Here is a 15,393-nt window from a genome sequence, read left to right on the forward strand (position 1 = left end):
AAATGAAAAACAGGAAAAACAGTCAGCATTTAATCAGGTATCAGAGTTGCTGCCGTATCAGCTCTAGGGTACCTGCTGCCCCCTGGCTCCAGACAGAGTGAACCCAGCTTGGGGAGCTACAGGAGTACAGTTCATGGTATCCTACTAGTGCTGTGTGTGTGTGTGTTCACAGGAGAAGAACTGCGCCTCCCTCTATGAGGTGAAGACGTACGTGGAGCCCAATGAGATCGAGCCCTCGTTGGTGAGCACAGAGCTGTCAGATTGGTGAGGACTTCTTGGATTCAGATTGTTTAACAGGATTGTATCTGTTTGTCTCCTTCAGCCTCAGAATACTGTCAGGGCTTTATACAGCTACCAGGCCAAGAGGCCGGATGAGCTCAGCTTCACACAAGGAGCTCTGATACACAATGTGTCCCGGGAGACTGATGGATGGTGAGGTCGCACACAAGTGTGTTTCTCTGCATGTACTTGGCTGGTGTGTGTAAAAACCCTCCATATGATCACTGTCTTATGCAGTAACTGTGTGTTTGTGTCTGTTTTTTAGATGTTTTGTGTCTCATTGTAGCTCTTTGTGGTAGTTGTTGTGGATTTTTGTCTTTTTTGATCATTTGCAGTTGCTTTGTTCCTCTTTGTAGTCATTTTGTGTCTATTTTTGTACCTTCTGTGTCTTGTTGTGTTGCAGTGACCTTTTTTTTTCTGTCCCTTTCAGTAGGACACAGAAGTGCAGCAACTTTAATAACTGCTGATGATTATTTGTCCTCTCTTGCTGATCTCTCCAAACTTACTGTAATACTGACGTTCTCCAAACATCAGTGTTAGACTGCACTCCTAAAAGATGAAGTCTCACCATTAATGAATGCTTCAGTTTTAAACCCCATCAGTTTATCTTTATTAGCAGGTTATGTACCACAGGAGGTGGCTGTAATTCAGCAGTTACTTTGCTAACTATATTTTACTTAGAGTAATAATAATGGACTGGATTGATTGGAATGAGTTTCTCAGTGCATCACAGCACAGAAACGGCACTATTGAGGGCTGCTAATGATCCTCTTATGGCCTCTGACGGTGAGTTTGTCTCTGCGCTTTTCTTGTGAGACTTCAGTGCAGCGTTTGATGCTGCTGATTATTAGATCACTGAAATGTACTGTGCTGGTATGAATCATATTTAACTGATAGATTCCATATCGTTCATGTAAACTAAAAGTCTTCTTCACTCACAAAAGTCATTCATCAGACATGAACTGCTGTAATTCCTTTATTATCAGGCTGTCCTGAAAGCTGATCTAAAACACAGTGAGAGCACTGATGGACTAGAAGGAGAGAGCATTTTTCTCCCATACTGGCTTCTGTGCTCCTGTTACATCCATAATGACAAAGTCTTGAAAGACTGGGCATCATCGTTTGTTAAAGATCTCCTAGTAACATAGTATTCTAACAGAGCACTTTGCTCTCAGACTGCAGGCTTATGGTTACTTACAGTTTCTTAGTTATGCTGCTTCTCTCTCCTATAGTGTGTTTTTCCTGTTTCCTCACAGGGGGACGGTCTGATCGTGGGTTTTCTCTCTGATGTTATGGGGTCTTACATTACAGTACAAAGCCCCTTGAGGTGACTGTTGGTGTGATATAAATAAAACTGAGTGGTTGTGCTCATTACAGGTACAAAGGAGACTATGGTGGAAAGTTGCAGTTATTCTTTCCTGCTAACTACGTAGAGCCCGTGTCCAGCAACACTAAACCTGCCATGAGAGTACAGGTAAAGGTCAGAAATCAGGTCACAGTTCAGCTGTACTGCATCAGTGTAGAGACTGAAACCCATCTGTGATGTCTACTGAAACAGGAAATGGAGGACAACCCACTGGGTGAACTGTGTAAGGGTGTTGTGGACATCTCCAAGTGCAACATTCAAAACTGTGAGTACTTGTTATGTTGGTGTCTGCTGTTGTTCTTTGTATTTACTGCGTGTTTTAATAATCAGTTTAAATCAATAATACCCAGCTGCATAACAAGAAAACTGCCACCATTTCTCATCTCTGCCTTTTGTTGGCACTCGCTTCATTTCCTGAGACCGTGTTAGAAACTCGTCACTTGGTAGAATCAAATTTTTCTTTTCTATTGTAAATCCTGACAGTACGCTTCAGTGTGTCACCATCACTTCAGATCAAATTACATGAACAGTCATGTTTAAGCTACTTTATACATCTGCTACTGGAGCCAAGTGTTTATTAAGCTCACAGATGGTCTGCTCTCACAGATCTCATCAAAATCCCCTTCTTTAAGAAAACAGCCTTTTCCTGTGAACCTGACAAAATCTGAACATATCAGAGGAGTCCCACACGAGGCCCAGCTCTCCAGTAAGGAATATAGTTCAGGCTGCTGAGAGCTGTTTAATAACTGGAGCATCAAACAGTAGCAGGATCCAGTGGCACAGAGACAGTAAAAGCTTTGTTTACTGGTCACAGATGATATAGAAAATCCCCAACATGCAGTCAGGATCTGGACTTTTCTGCCCTCGGAGCTGTCACACAGTCACACAGCAGCTGTCCTCGGGTTTAGTCCTGAACACTTCACTGCATGTTTGACTCCATTTTGGCTAAATGCGTCGTTACTGTGTTTGTATACCTGTGTTAATGTGGGTTTGAGGTGGAGAGTTAATCATCTATCTTCACCCTGCACAACTGCATCTCTTTCTCTTCATTTTGTAGTGAAGAATGGTAAAAACGGGAAGCCCCACGTGCTGACCCTGCAGGACAAGGACGAGGACAGTCTGCAGTTTGACTTGGCTGCAGGTTCTCTAGAAGAGCTGTTTGAATGGTACCAGGTGGCGTGGGACACTACGCAGAGAGAGCTGAGCAAGGAGTACGACATGGAGCAGAAGGTGAGGATCTGATGTTATATTATATTACATGTTATATTTGCTGATAGATTAGCGAACGTGACTTTTTAACAAAATTATCCAAAATACAATAAAATGGCCTGAAAATAATACAAGTTTTCCCCAAGAAATGGAAAATGATTATGAATTCCACACTGCTGCAGCTGCCTGTAGTTTAAATGGGAGACACGGACGTGTCTGCAAACACCTGCTAACTGGTAGTAAAACTGTTAAAGACACAAAGAATGTCCACATTCAAAGTAAAAGTCCGGCCTTCATTGCTGAAACCAGCGCGTTTCAAAAAGCGCAGCTTTTATTTTGAAGGGGAACAGTCTCTGGTGGTGCTATACTAATAAAATTAAATTGAACTGACCTAAATAAAAAAACTAAGAAATAAAAATAATTTATAATAAAAACAAAGTGGAAGCAGCAAAGAAATGAAAAATATAGTGTATGTAGAATATAAGAGGACCACCACTGACTCCTTATATGGCTGTAATCATGTCTGTGAGCTCACACGGCGGTTTACGTGCCGGGAATCTGTGCTGGTTTAGGCTACCACAGAGTCTGACCGAAACAAAGTGCATGATGCAGAAGCACATATATTCAGAGGTAGTCTGTCACATTACAGTGCGAGCAGGAAATGACTGTTTTTCTGTCCAATCTCAGAGGAAACAGCAGGAGGAAGTGGAGAAGAAAGCAGTGGTTGCCAAGGAGATGTCGGACGTGGTGGTCTACTGTCAGCCGCGCAGCAAAGAGAAGGACCGCTTTGGTAAATACGTGCAGACTGCTCTGACCCTGCTTTGAACCGAAGCCTTCGCTCACTTATTTAATGTGAGCGTCAACGTGGTGTTCCCTTTGTAGGTCCTGTGTGAGAATAAGCTCATTACAGCCTGTGTCAAACCTCCAGTTAAATGGATACATACAGTTACATTTAAATAAGCTGAGTACACACCTGCCAACTAAACCTAAAGAAGTGAATATAATATCTTTATTCAAGTGAATATTGGGGCCTTCTTATTTTCAGAGGTTTGTTCCAGACGGTAAAATACCTTTTTGATAGGCTAAGCATTTATTTTACGCCTCAGCTAAACTGCTGTGACAGTGTTGGTGTGCCTTTTGTGTCTGTAGAGAGAGTTATTTCTAACGGGAGAAACAAAAAGACACGTCTGTGTGTTAAAGGTCAAAAAAGGTATCCTAGCAACTTACCGTATTTTTCGGACTATACGTCGCTCCGGAGTATAGGTCGCACCAGCCAAAAAATGCATAATAAAGAAGAAAAAAACATATATAGGTCGCACTGGACTATAAGTCGCACTTTTTTTGGGGGGGGGGGGGGGGGGGTTGATAGAATCCGAGACCCAGAGCAGAAATTCCATCTTGAACGGCAATTTAAAATAATAATGGATTAAAGAACAGGACGAACACGGTTACGCCTACGTTATGCTAACGTAGCACATTCAGCTACATGACGCACAACGAACACGTGTTCGGTATGTTAACGTAACATTAAGTTATTCAGATAACCATAGCATAAAGAACATACTAACAAGTTAACCAAACCATCAATCCATTGAATTCTTCATCCTCGGTGTCACTTCTAAACAATTCCGTACACTCCGTAGACGAAGCGCCGCTTCCTCTTCTGTGTCGCGTTAGTCAGACTCGTCGTCAGCTGCAGTTCCAATTTTTCCAGCCTTTCTGAATCCCAACAGGATGGTTTGTCACTGAAGCCCATGTTTTCTTGATCCATCCAATGACTTCCAGGAAAGTTGGGTGGCGCATTCTCCCAGTTGCCGTTAAGCTGTGCTCTCCATCCATCATCCACTGCGCCCACAGGTTACGCAAGACTGCCTTAAACTGCATTCACGAGATGTCAAGTGGCTGGAGTATTTTGGTTCATGTGTTTAAATGTCACATATACGTCGCTCCGGAGTATAGGTCGCACCCCCAGCCAAACTATGAAAAAAAGTGCGACTTATACTCCGGAAAATACGGTAGTTACTGTACAACCAAGTGGCAACAAGTTCATACAGTGTTAAAATCCTGACTTTACGGGATTAAAGAAGCGTGTTTACAGCTCGTTCCCCTTCATAACGACGGTGCATCTACTGATGCCTCCTCCACTTTGGATACTGGCAACGCTTAAAGGCCACTTTGATCGACAGGTGTGCCACAGGGAGCTCAAGCCCATAACGAGCCTCGCCTCTGCTAATCTGAGTTACTGGGGCCGTCATACACGACATGACTGTTGTTGAAGGAGACCTTTATTAAAGTCCAGTGTGGATTTGACCTTGCAGTCAATCAGCAGGCGCTACCTGGTTCATTTCTGACTTTTAGACGTTACTTTTTAGGTTATTTGGTGACCTTTAAATGTGACTTCCAGTGATTTCCAGTAAAGTCAGCTCAGTCTAATCTTCTATAAACCTTTATTTAATCACTGAAAGTAAAACGTCTTTTACAAGCAGAGGTTAAAATATTTATTTATTTATACACTTTCTAAATGCTTTACTTTCTAAAATAGAACAAGGCAGATTTGAGCTGGACATGGTCATGTGACACTTCCAGGAAAACGGCAGGACAGTGAACGATGTTAGAGTGTGTGTGTGTGGTGTGTGTGGTGTGTGTGTGTGTGTGTGTGAGAGGGACATGTGTTCAATCCAGGAAGTGGCTTTGCACCAAAGTAAGAAGAAAGGAAAAAAAGCATTTTAAAAGGAGGAAAGAAAAATCAATGTAACAAATATAAAAACATATTTCACAACATTACTGTTGCTCTCAAAGAAGGTCCTTTGGCCACCTTCTCGGGGAACCCCGTGTTTCTTTGGTTTCTCTCAGATTTCAGACCTGCTCTCAGAGCACAATGCTTACTAGGCTCCCCTGGTAAAAACCCTGACCTGTTCTAGAGGTCATCAAATCACGTCTTTATGGATGAAACTGAGGTGTCTCTTTAAGGATACGGGGTTGTCAGATGTCGTCTCTGTAAGTCCAGTGCTCATAGCATGTGAAGGTGGTCCCAGCTTATTAACCCTCAGTGAAGGCTGGGATCCCACAACAATACAAAATGATGACAACAGTAACATTTTGCGTGGCATATTGAGAGTTTAACTCGGGCCAGGCTGTACTTCACTGCAGTGAGTTAATGTAACTCTTATTTAACCAGAAAAATGATTAAGAACATTTAATGTGTATCTAAAATGAAATATTAAACATTAACAGCTGTGCAGCAGTTCAGTGTACCCGCTGCTGCCCCTGATGGAGAAACTTCAGATATGAAGCTAAATCACAGCATTGTTCATCGCTCACTTATGATGTTTGAGGTATCCTGAAGTATGCTGGGCTGGCTTTGATGGCCCAGCTGTGAGCTGAACCGATGCTGTGACGTCAAAGTTCTGCTCTTCCTCATCCAGTTCAGTTCAAGTACACTGAATTAATTTGATTTCTGCAGAGCCAGTTAACATAAATAGTCATATTAAGGTGATGTGAAGAGAAGTCTTGCTGCTTTTCATGAAGCTTTTAAAGACAACCTAATTAATCCACCAGCCTGAGACAGACAGGATCTTGCACATCCGAAGGGAGTCGGAGGCCATTCCACTTTTTATATGGCAGTGGACTAATTTGCTGAATTCTTCAGGCCAAACACCTCAGCTGCTCCCCTCCCAACAAAGGTGAGCTGAGTGAACACTGATCATCTCCAATAGCTGCTCTCTCCTGTCTCTACAGATAGTTACAGCTACAAGGAGATCCGCTCCTTCGTGGAGAACAAGATTCCAGGGAAGAGCCGCACCAAAGACTTCCTGCAGTACAACCGCAAAGCCCTGAGTCGTATCTACCCAAAAGCCCAGCGCGTGGAGTCCTCAAACTACGACCCTTATCCACTGTGGGCTGTCGGCTGTCACATGGTGGCTCTCAACTTCCAAACAGCAGGTACAGCAGTACTTTATATTTCAGTGCAAATATCACACAGCATGTTTTCCAAAGCACTGCTGCACACCATCTGCAGAAACAGACAGTTTACAGCATTTTTCTGTTTGTTTTAGTAATTTATCTGAATGTGATCAGAACATTTTATCTGCTGACCAACCTCACAACTTCAAGATAAACGGGAAATATAAAAACATGACAAAGTATCTGCATATATGACCGTGCAAGGATATACATATAAAATGAGATGTTTCACTGTCATGGGAGGCATGCCAATATAAAATATACTGCTCAAAAAAATGAAAGGAAGACTTTTTAGCATCAGGTCAGTGAAACTTCTGGGATATGGATGTGATCAGGTAAGTAGCAGAGAGGGTTGTTCACCAGTTTCAGCTGCTTTGGTGTTCATGAAATTAACAACAGGTAGCATGAGGCCATACCTGGACCTTACAGAGGTTGCAATCAGAGCCCTGCCAGAGCTACAGAATGACCTCCAGCAGCCACTGGTGTGAATGTCTGACCAAACAATCAGAAACAGACTTCATGAGGGTGGCCTGAGGGCCCGACGTCCTCTAGTGGGTGCTGTGCATGTGCCATAGAATATCAGAATTGGCAGGTCCACCAATGGAGCCCTGACTGCCATCAGGTATCAGGATGAAATCCTTGGAGCTGTCAGATGGTGCAGTGGGTCCTGGGTTCCTCCTGGTACCGCATGAGATGAGAGTATGCAGGCAGTTCCTGGAGGACGAAGGAACTGATTGACTGACTGGCCCCCACACTGACCACAACACCTCTGGGACGTTATGTTTCAGTCCATCCGACTCTGCCAGGTTGCACCTCAGACTGTCCAGTCTTTCCCATTGAGATCTGATGTGTTTCCAAAGTGTTCCTTTATTTTTTGAGCAGTGTATGTTGGGTGTACTTAGTTTGACTTAGTTAAGTACTTAGGTACATACGCTGCGTCTGCACCTTGGCTTAAATTTAGCTATCCTTTTGCACAAAATAAGCAGCAGGATGTTGACGTCATACAGTCTGTGAGCTTTTTACCTTCCGGTCTGTAGACTCCACACGGAGCTGAGCCATGAAATCTGGCAGCATGATATTGATGTTCCTGGATGTTTAATACCTTTGTACACTTTGGCTGTATTTAGAGTAAACAGTCTGAGGAGACTGTGACTCATCATTGAGCAATATGAAAGAAATACTATTGCTCAAATATAAACAACATGGTTGCCTTATGATTATAGTGATGTTATACATAATGCACTGATATCAGCAGGTTATAAAGTAATATTCCTATACACACACAAGTATAATATGATGTGAATATTTGGTAAGTATGCATCATATCTGGCTTATTGTTATAGATTACATAAATAGACATTATGTAGTACACATACTTGTACAGAGTGCAGTACTTTCTCTAATCTGTTTCCATGGAGATGTTAGTGTCTGCTCTGGGATGGTTACCAAACAGTATTTGTAGAAATGTTAAAGATAATCCCAGAATATCTCTGACAGCATGATTACGATAGTTTTGATTAATGAGTATTGTTAATATTGACAACACATTTTTGCTAAAAGTAAAAGTGATCCAAATAAAGTATTTGGATCAAAGTTTAAGGCAAAGCCTCCAAATTAGAGTAAAATAGTTCTGCGGCAGGTAATCAGGCGTCTGCTGAAGGGTTCCTGTAATCAGACGGGGCTGCGATGTTATCCTGACCTCTATATTTATCCCATATTTTCATTCATTGTGGGAGGAGAGCCCCATCACTGATGGGTGCTGTTAAATAAATCAGTATGTGCTGCCTAGAGGAGAAATACTGAAATGTGTGAAATACTGCTTGTGTCCACCCAGATAAATACATGCAGCTCAATAGCGCCCTCTTCAGTCTGAACGGACAAACGGGTTACGTGCTGCAGCCAGAGTTCATGCGCTCTGATAGCTACGACCCTCATCAGGAGAAAAAGTCAAGTACAACATTGTGGTCAAGGTATGACACACACACACACACACACACACACACACACACACACACACACCCACACACACACACACACACACGGGTTACGATCAGGGTCAACTGAAGTATAAATACGCACTTTGATGGTGTTTATAACAGCAGTTGTTTGTTCATTGCAGGTGATCGCTGCCAGACACCTGCCTAAGCCTGGCCGCAGCATCGCCAGTCCATTTGTGGAGATGGAGCTGTGTGGACACACGGAGGAGAAGTTCAAGACCATCGTTTATCGTAAGGAGGCCCTCAAGCAAAGGTTCCCCCGCAGGAACTTTGCCAAAAACTGCTTTTAAAGAACTTTGTAGTTTGTGTTCATTGTTTAAGCACATTTAGCAAGAATTAAGACAATGAAAGAAGATGATGTTAAAAATTTAATGAGGCTGTTATCAACAATGGTGCACGTGTCTTATCTTTGTGGGGAACACAAATAATGGTTCAGAGGAAATCCACTGACCTTCCTTTAGTTATACTTGCAGGATGATCACAGGAGGCTGGAGCCTGGACCAGCTGGGATGTGGGAGAGATGCATGTTGGACCGGTGTGGTTCATTTCACACTTAGAGGCAGATGGTGTGCCTTTGGACTGTGAGGCTTAGCACACTGAACTATGAAGCCTAAAATTGTTTAATAATGATTAGGAAATCATCTTAGTCCATCCTTCCATCCATATTCAGGGTCACAGGGGGCTGCAGCCTTTCCCAGCTGCCACAGGGCTAAAGGCAGGGTACACCCTGGACAGGTCACCAGTCTACTGCAGGGTTAACGCAAAAATTAATAATCATCTAAAACCTTAAAATAATCACATGGCTAAATTACATGAATTATATGGGCGAAACGGCCTTTTTCTGATTCATACTTACTGGATAAAGACACAAACCAGTGGAATAACATCCTGAAATCCAGCCCTCCAAATCATTTGTAGGACATCTTTCCGAATGCTGCTCCTCTGCCTCGCACTGATGGAGCCGCTCCAAGAAGAAAAAAGATGTAAAAACTTTCCATCCAGGCAGTCGGTACTTTTTATTATTTTGATATCCTGAATCTGTGTGTCTTCCACAGATGTACACAGAGTAAAAAATGACTCTGAAATAAAGAACTACACAAACAAAATTATATAAATATATTTCATATATTTATGTTTTCAGCAAATTTGAGATTACGAAAAAATTTAATTAATTAATTATTAATATTATTGACTATTAATTAAAATAAAAGTGACCTTGGATTGAGAGTGTAAATACAAAAACGATCTTTATGAGATCAAAAAGTAGCAGTATGAAAACTGGAATTATGAAATAAATAACATTAAATAAAAAGTCCTAATTATGTCTGGAAGAGTGATAAGCTACGCCTGCCGGGGGCGGGGTTTGTTCCTAATTATCAAATCTTAATTTGATAATAAACACATTATGGCAAAAATTTAATCTGGTGGAGGTTCATACAAATTTAGTATAAATTGCACCGATAGTGCTGTAATATTGTGACCCCCCACTCACCCACCCCCGCTATCATAATTAAATCCCTGTGCATAATCTCAGGAGTTTTGACCTAACGAGGTTTCAGGAGTCACAGGCTCTCTGCTCGTTTCTGCCACCTGCAGGTGACAATGGTCTGAACCCGGTGTGGAAGGCCTCAGAGCCCGCGGTCTTCAGCGTGTACGAGCCCGAGCTCACCTTCCTGCGCTTCGTCGTCAACGAGGAGGACATGTTCTCAGACCCCAACTTCCTGGCTCAGGCCACGTTTCCTGTGAAAGGCCTCCGCTCAGGTGGAACTGCACACATACAGCTTCATCAGCATTATGATGTTATTTAACCCTTAGGCACCATTTAATGCATACTGTCATTACCTAAGAAATATAAATACTACATATGATGTGTACCTCAGGTTAGTTTCAGTGATCAGTTGTGGGTCACTGATCACAGGTGTACTCTGTATTGTTGTAAGTTATGTAATCTATAATCATATAGATTACTCATAACTGGAAATGCTCCACATAGAAATAATGAAATTGCTAAGAGGTGATAAGTGATATTGGACAGGTGCAGCTTATATCAGTGGTGTACTGTATATCAAACTAATACTGAGCTTTAGAGTAAATGACCCTCTGAGCCGAGTGACTCTCATTCTAGACTTTTCCTTTTAAATACATTCAGAACTCTGTATGCATTTCACAGGGCTTTTATTCTGAAATTCATAACCACGGTGATATTGCTTGTGTGAGGTGGCTGCTGTCATTCTGGAGCCAAACTGAGTCTAAGCAGAGAGCATCTCAGAGTCGGACCCTTTGCTCTATGCTGACCTGTAAAAAGAAAAACGATGACTCATCGTGAAATAAGTTACAGAACCAACAATTTGTGATCCAATTTTTCCAAAATAAAGTCAATATATTTCCTATATTGACTTTATTTTATGAAATTTAAAAAAAAAAGTCAAATGTGTCACGATGATGCAATCACAGATCGTAAAATAAATGATGGAATATTACATAAGAATGATGACATAAAAGGTCATATTTAACTGTTAAATAATACATGACATTCACAAAAAAAGTCATGAAATAACATCAAAGAACATTAAACAAATCAAATGATAAAATAAGACTGTGTCCACAGGTTACCGCTCTGTCCCTCTGAAGAACGGCTACAGTGAAAACCTGGAGCTGGCCTCTCTTCTGGTCTACATCAATGTGCAGCAGGCGGGGGTGAGTAACACACTGGGAGCACATCAGTGTCACGGTGGAGGTATCTGCTCACCTGACTCACCTGTGCCGTTCAGAAAGCAGAGGAGGAGCTGTACTCCTCTTCCAGCCAGCTGAGGAAGAAGCAGGCCGAGCTGAGCGAGCCCTTCCTGTACGACACGCACAGCAACATCCAGAGATCTTCGCTCCCCCGCCAGACCAACAACCTCACCAGGGAGAGCAGCGAGAAAAACAAGTAAGTCTTTGGTTTACATGCAGAAATATTCCAGCAGGGACACGGTCCTCCTGTGATGAAGCTCAGCAGCACAGTTTTTATTTTGCTGCCTCTAATGACCCTGCAGAGGACCTCCTGCTTCACCTGAATGGAGCTCCTCCGACTGCTTCCAAATTTAAGTGCCAATCTTGGAATGAACTCCAGATCTTTGACTCGTTTACTTCATAAAGCAATAATCTGGGAACGCTTTCGGTCAAATATCCCATTAAATCTGCACCTTAAGCCCATATTCATAATATACATTAATCCAAATTAATGTTGTTCATTGTGAACACTGTAATATGTACATATACTGTATGTAACATGGGATTGTTTATGCTGTAGCACCCCATTAAACCTGCACTTGTCTGGAAACATTACTAATCTTTTGCACTTCTAGTTTGATGACAGCCACATCTAATTTTACTCTCTACCTCCCCTCCACCTGTCTGTCTCTCTCTCCCTCTCTCTCTCTCTCTCTCTCTCTCTCACTCACCTGTCTGCTCTCTCTCACTCACCTGTCTCTCTCTCTCTCACTCACCTGTCTCTCTCTCTCTCTCTCTCTACCTGTCTGTCTGTCTCTCCACCTGTCTCTCTCTCTACCTGTCTCTCTCTCTCTACTACTCTTCTCTCTCTCACTCACCTGTCTGTCTCTCTCTCCCCACCTGTCTGTCTCTCTCTCTCTCCACCTGTCTGTCTGTCTCTCTCTCACTCACCTGTCTCTCTCTCTCACTCACCTGTCTGTCTCTCTCTCTCACTCACCTGTCTCTCTCTCTCACTCACCTGTCTCTCTCTCTCTCACTCACCTGTCTGTCTCTCTGTCTCTCCACCTGTCTCTCTCTCTCACTCACCTGTCTCTCTCTCACTCACCTGTCTGTCTCTCTCTCCCCTGTCTGTCTCTCCACCTGTCTGTCTCTCTCTCTCCACCTGTCTGTCTCTCTCTCACTCACCTGTCTGTCTTTCTGTCTCTCTCTCTCCCCATCTGTCTGTCTCTCTGTCTCTCCCCTGCCTCTCTCTCTCTCACTCACCTGTCTGTCTCTCGTCTCTCTCCACCTGTCTCTCTCTCTCTCACTCACCTGTCTCTCTACCTGTCTGTCTCTCTCTCTCACTCAACTGTCTGTCTCTCTCTCACTCACCTGTCTCTCTCTCTCTCACTCACCTGTCTGACTCTCTCTCTCCCTACCTGTCTCTCTCTCTCACTCACCTGTCTGTCTCTCTGTCTCTCCACCTGTCTCTCTCTCTCACTCACCTGTCTCTCTCTCTCTCACTCACCTGTCTGTCTCTCTGTCTCTCCACCTGTCTCTCTCTCTCACTCACCTGTCTCTCTCTCTCTCACTCACCTGTCTGTCTCTCTGTCTCTCCACCTGTCTCTCTCTCTCTCACTCACCTGTCTGTCTCTCTCTCTCCACCTGTCTGTCTCTCTGTCTCCCACCTGTCTGTCTCTCTCTCTCCACCTGTCTGTCTCTCTCTCACTCACCTGTCTGTCTTTCTCTGTCTCTCTCTCCCCCATCTGTCTGTCTCTCCACCTGTCTCTCCTCTCTCTCACCTGTCTCTCTCTCTCTCACTCTCTCACCTGTCTGTCTCTCTCTCTCACCTGTCTGTCTCCTCTCTCTCCTCACTCCACCTGTCTCTCTCTCTCTCTCTCTCTCACTCACCTGTCTTCTCTCTCTCTCCACCTGTCTCTCTCTCCTCTCTCTCTCACTCACCTGTCTCTCTCTCTCTCACTCACCTGTCTGTCTCTCTGTCTCTCCACTGTCTGTCTCCTCTCTCCACCTGTCTGTCTCTCGCTCTCCACTGTCTGTCTCTTCTGTCTCTCCTCTCTCACTCCTGTCTGTCTCTCTCTCTCCCCTCTGTCTGTCTCTCCCTCTCACCTGTCCCCTCTCTCTCACTCACCTGTCTGTCTCTCTTCTCTCCACCTGTCTGTCTCTCTCTCTCTCACTCAGTCCTGTCTCTCTCTCTCACCTCACTCACCTGTTCTCTCTCTCCACCTGTCTGTCTCTCTCTCTCTCACTCACCTCTCTCTCTCTCACTCCCTGTCTGTCTCTCTCTTCTCCCTACCTGTCTCTCTCTCTCACTCACCTGTCTCTCTCTCTCTCTCACTCCCTGTCTGTCTCTCTTCTCTCCACCTGTCTCTCTCCTCATCACCTGTCTCTCTCTCTATCTCACTCACCTGCTGTCTCTGTTCTCCACCTGTCCTTCTTCTCTCACTCACCTGTCTGTCTTTCTGTCTCTCTCTCCCCATCTGTCTGTCTCTCCACCTGTCTCTCTCTCTCTCACTCACCTGTCTGTCTCTCTGTCTCTCCACCTGTCTGTCTCTCTCTCTCTCTCCACCTGTCTGTCTCTCTGTCTCTCCACCTGTCTGTCTCTCTCTCCCCACCTGTCTGTCTCTCCACCTGTCTGTCTCTCTCTCTCTCTCTCCACCTGTCTGTCTCTCCACCTGTCTGTCTCTCTCCCACCTGTCTGTCTCTCCACCTGTCTCTCTCTCTCACTCACCTGTCTGTCTCTCTCTCCCCACCTGTCTGTCTCTCCACCTGTCTCTCTCTCTCTCACTCACCTGTCTGTCTCTCTCTCTCCCTACCTGTCTCTCTCTCTCACTCACCTGTCTGTCTCTCTGTCTCTCCACCTGTCTCTCTTCTCACTCACCTGTCTGTCTTTCTGTCTCTCTCTCCCCATCTGTCTGTCTCTCCACCTGTCTGTCTCTCTGTCTCTCCACCTGTCTCTCTATCTCACTCACCTGTCTCTCTCTCTCTCACTCACCTGTCTGTCTCTCCACCTGTCTGTCTCTTCTCTCTCTCTCTCACCTGTCTGTTTCTGTCTCTCTCTCCCCATCTGTCTGTCTCTCCACCTGTCTCTCTCTCTCTCACTCACCTGTCTGTCTCTCTGTCTCTCCACCTGTCTGTCTCTCTCTCTCTCTCCCACCTGTCTGTCTCTCTGTCTCTCCACCTGTCTGTCTCTCTCTCCCCACCTGTCTGTGTCTGCAGGTCCAGAGAAAAGAAAATCAACAACAGTAGGTTTTACTCCTGAGGACTCGTTACTCTGACCTGTGTGAGCAGCAGGATATGAATCTACTGAGCTTGGAGATGGTTTTTCATTTTTACACCATAGATGGAAATATTTCAGTACCCCATGGTTTCCCATTTATTTAAAATTGGGGGGGGGGGGGGGGGGGGGGGACTTTCCTAACTTTTTTTTTTTAAATATGGGAAAGTGTAGGAAGCCATTACGCTGGTGCCAGAATCCAGGATTGTGCCCAACAAGTTTGCGTTGAGTGTGTTGTCAAACTGCATCATGTTCCACTGATGGTATTTATTTGGAACGACAGTCTAACTGAAGTAAGGAGGAATTCCCTGCAGCAGCTGCCGGACGCTCCTTTCATTTTTAGAGAACGTTTTTTGCTGTGCAGCTTCATCACTGTGACGTTTTCCTTTAACGTGTTTGAAAGTGTAATCTCATGCAGTGAGAGTGTCTCCTATTTAATATGAAGGCAGATTGTGGTTATAGCTTTCCTCCATGACTTCCTCATGAATAGAGTCAATAAAGCATGCTTGGTGAACTAAATTCTTTATTGCGATTTATTGCATGTTTTCATAAGTCGGCTGCTGGGGCAGCAGTAGGTCTAACACTTGGAAAGA

The 15,393-nt window shown here is 44.0% G+C and overlaps 1 protein-coding gene across 1 annotated transcript in view; it reads left to right on the forward strand.

Annotated features, from left to right (window-relative positions):
• Positions 1–14,892, forward strand: part of plcg2 (phospholipase C, gamma 2) — a 41,599-nt gene extending 26,707 nt beyond the window's left edge. The window contains 14 exon segments of the mRNA XM_030731331.1: positions 173–241; positions 323–432; positions 1,657–1,753; positions 1,838–1,910; positions 2,703–2,875; positions 3,542–3,644; positions 6,593–6,796; positions 8,652–8,762; positions 8,765–8,787; positions 8,937–9,045; positions 10,411–10,575; positions 11,423–11,511; positions 11,586–11,743; positions 14,743–14,892. Of these exon segments, the coding sequence (XP_030587191.1) occupies positions 173–241; positions 323–432; positions 1,657–1,753; positions 1,838–1,910; positions 2,703–2,875; positions 3,542–3,644; positions 6,593–6,796; positions 8,652–8,762; positions 8,765–8,787; positions 8,937–9,045; positions 10,411–10,575; positions 11,423–11,511; positions 11,586–11,743; positions 14,743–14,785 (1,527 nt within the window). The 3' untranslated portion in view covers positions 14,786–14,892.
• The last annotated feature ends 501 nt before the right edge of the window (positions 14,893–15,393 follow it).

The sequence above is a fragment of the Archocentrus centrarchus genome, chromosome 6 (genome assembly GCF_007364275.1).
Source record: "Archocentrus centrarchus isolate MPI-CPG fArcCen1 chromosome 6, fArcCen1, whole genome shotgun sequence".
NCBI classification, from domain to species: domain Eukaryota; kingdom Metazoa; phylum Chordata; class Actinopteri; order Cichliformes; family Cichlidae; genus Archocentrus; species Archocentrus centrarchus.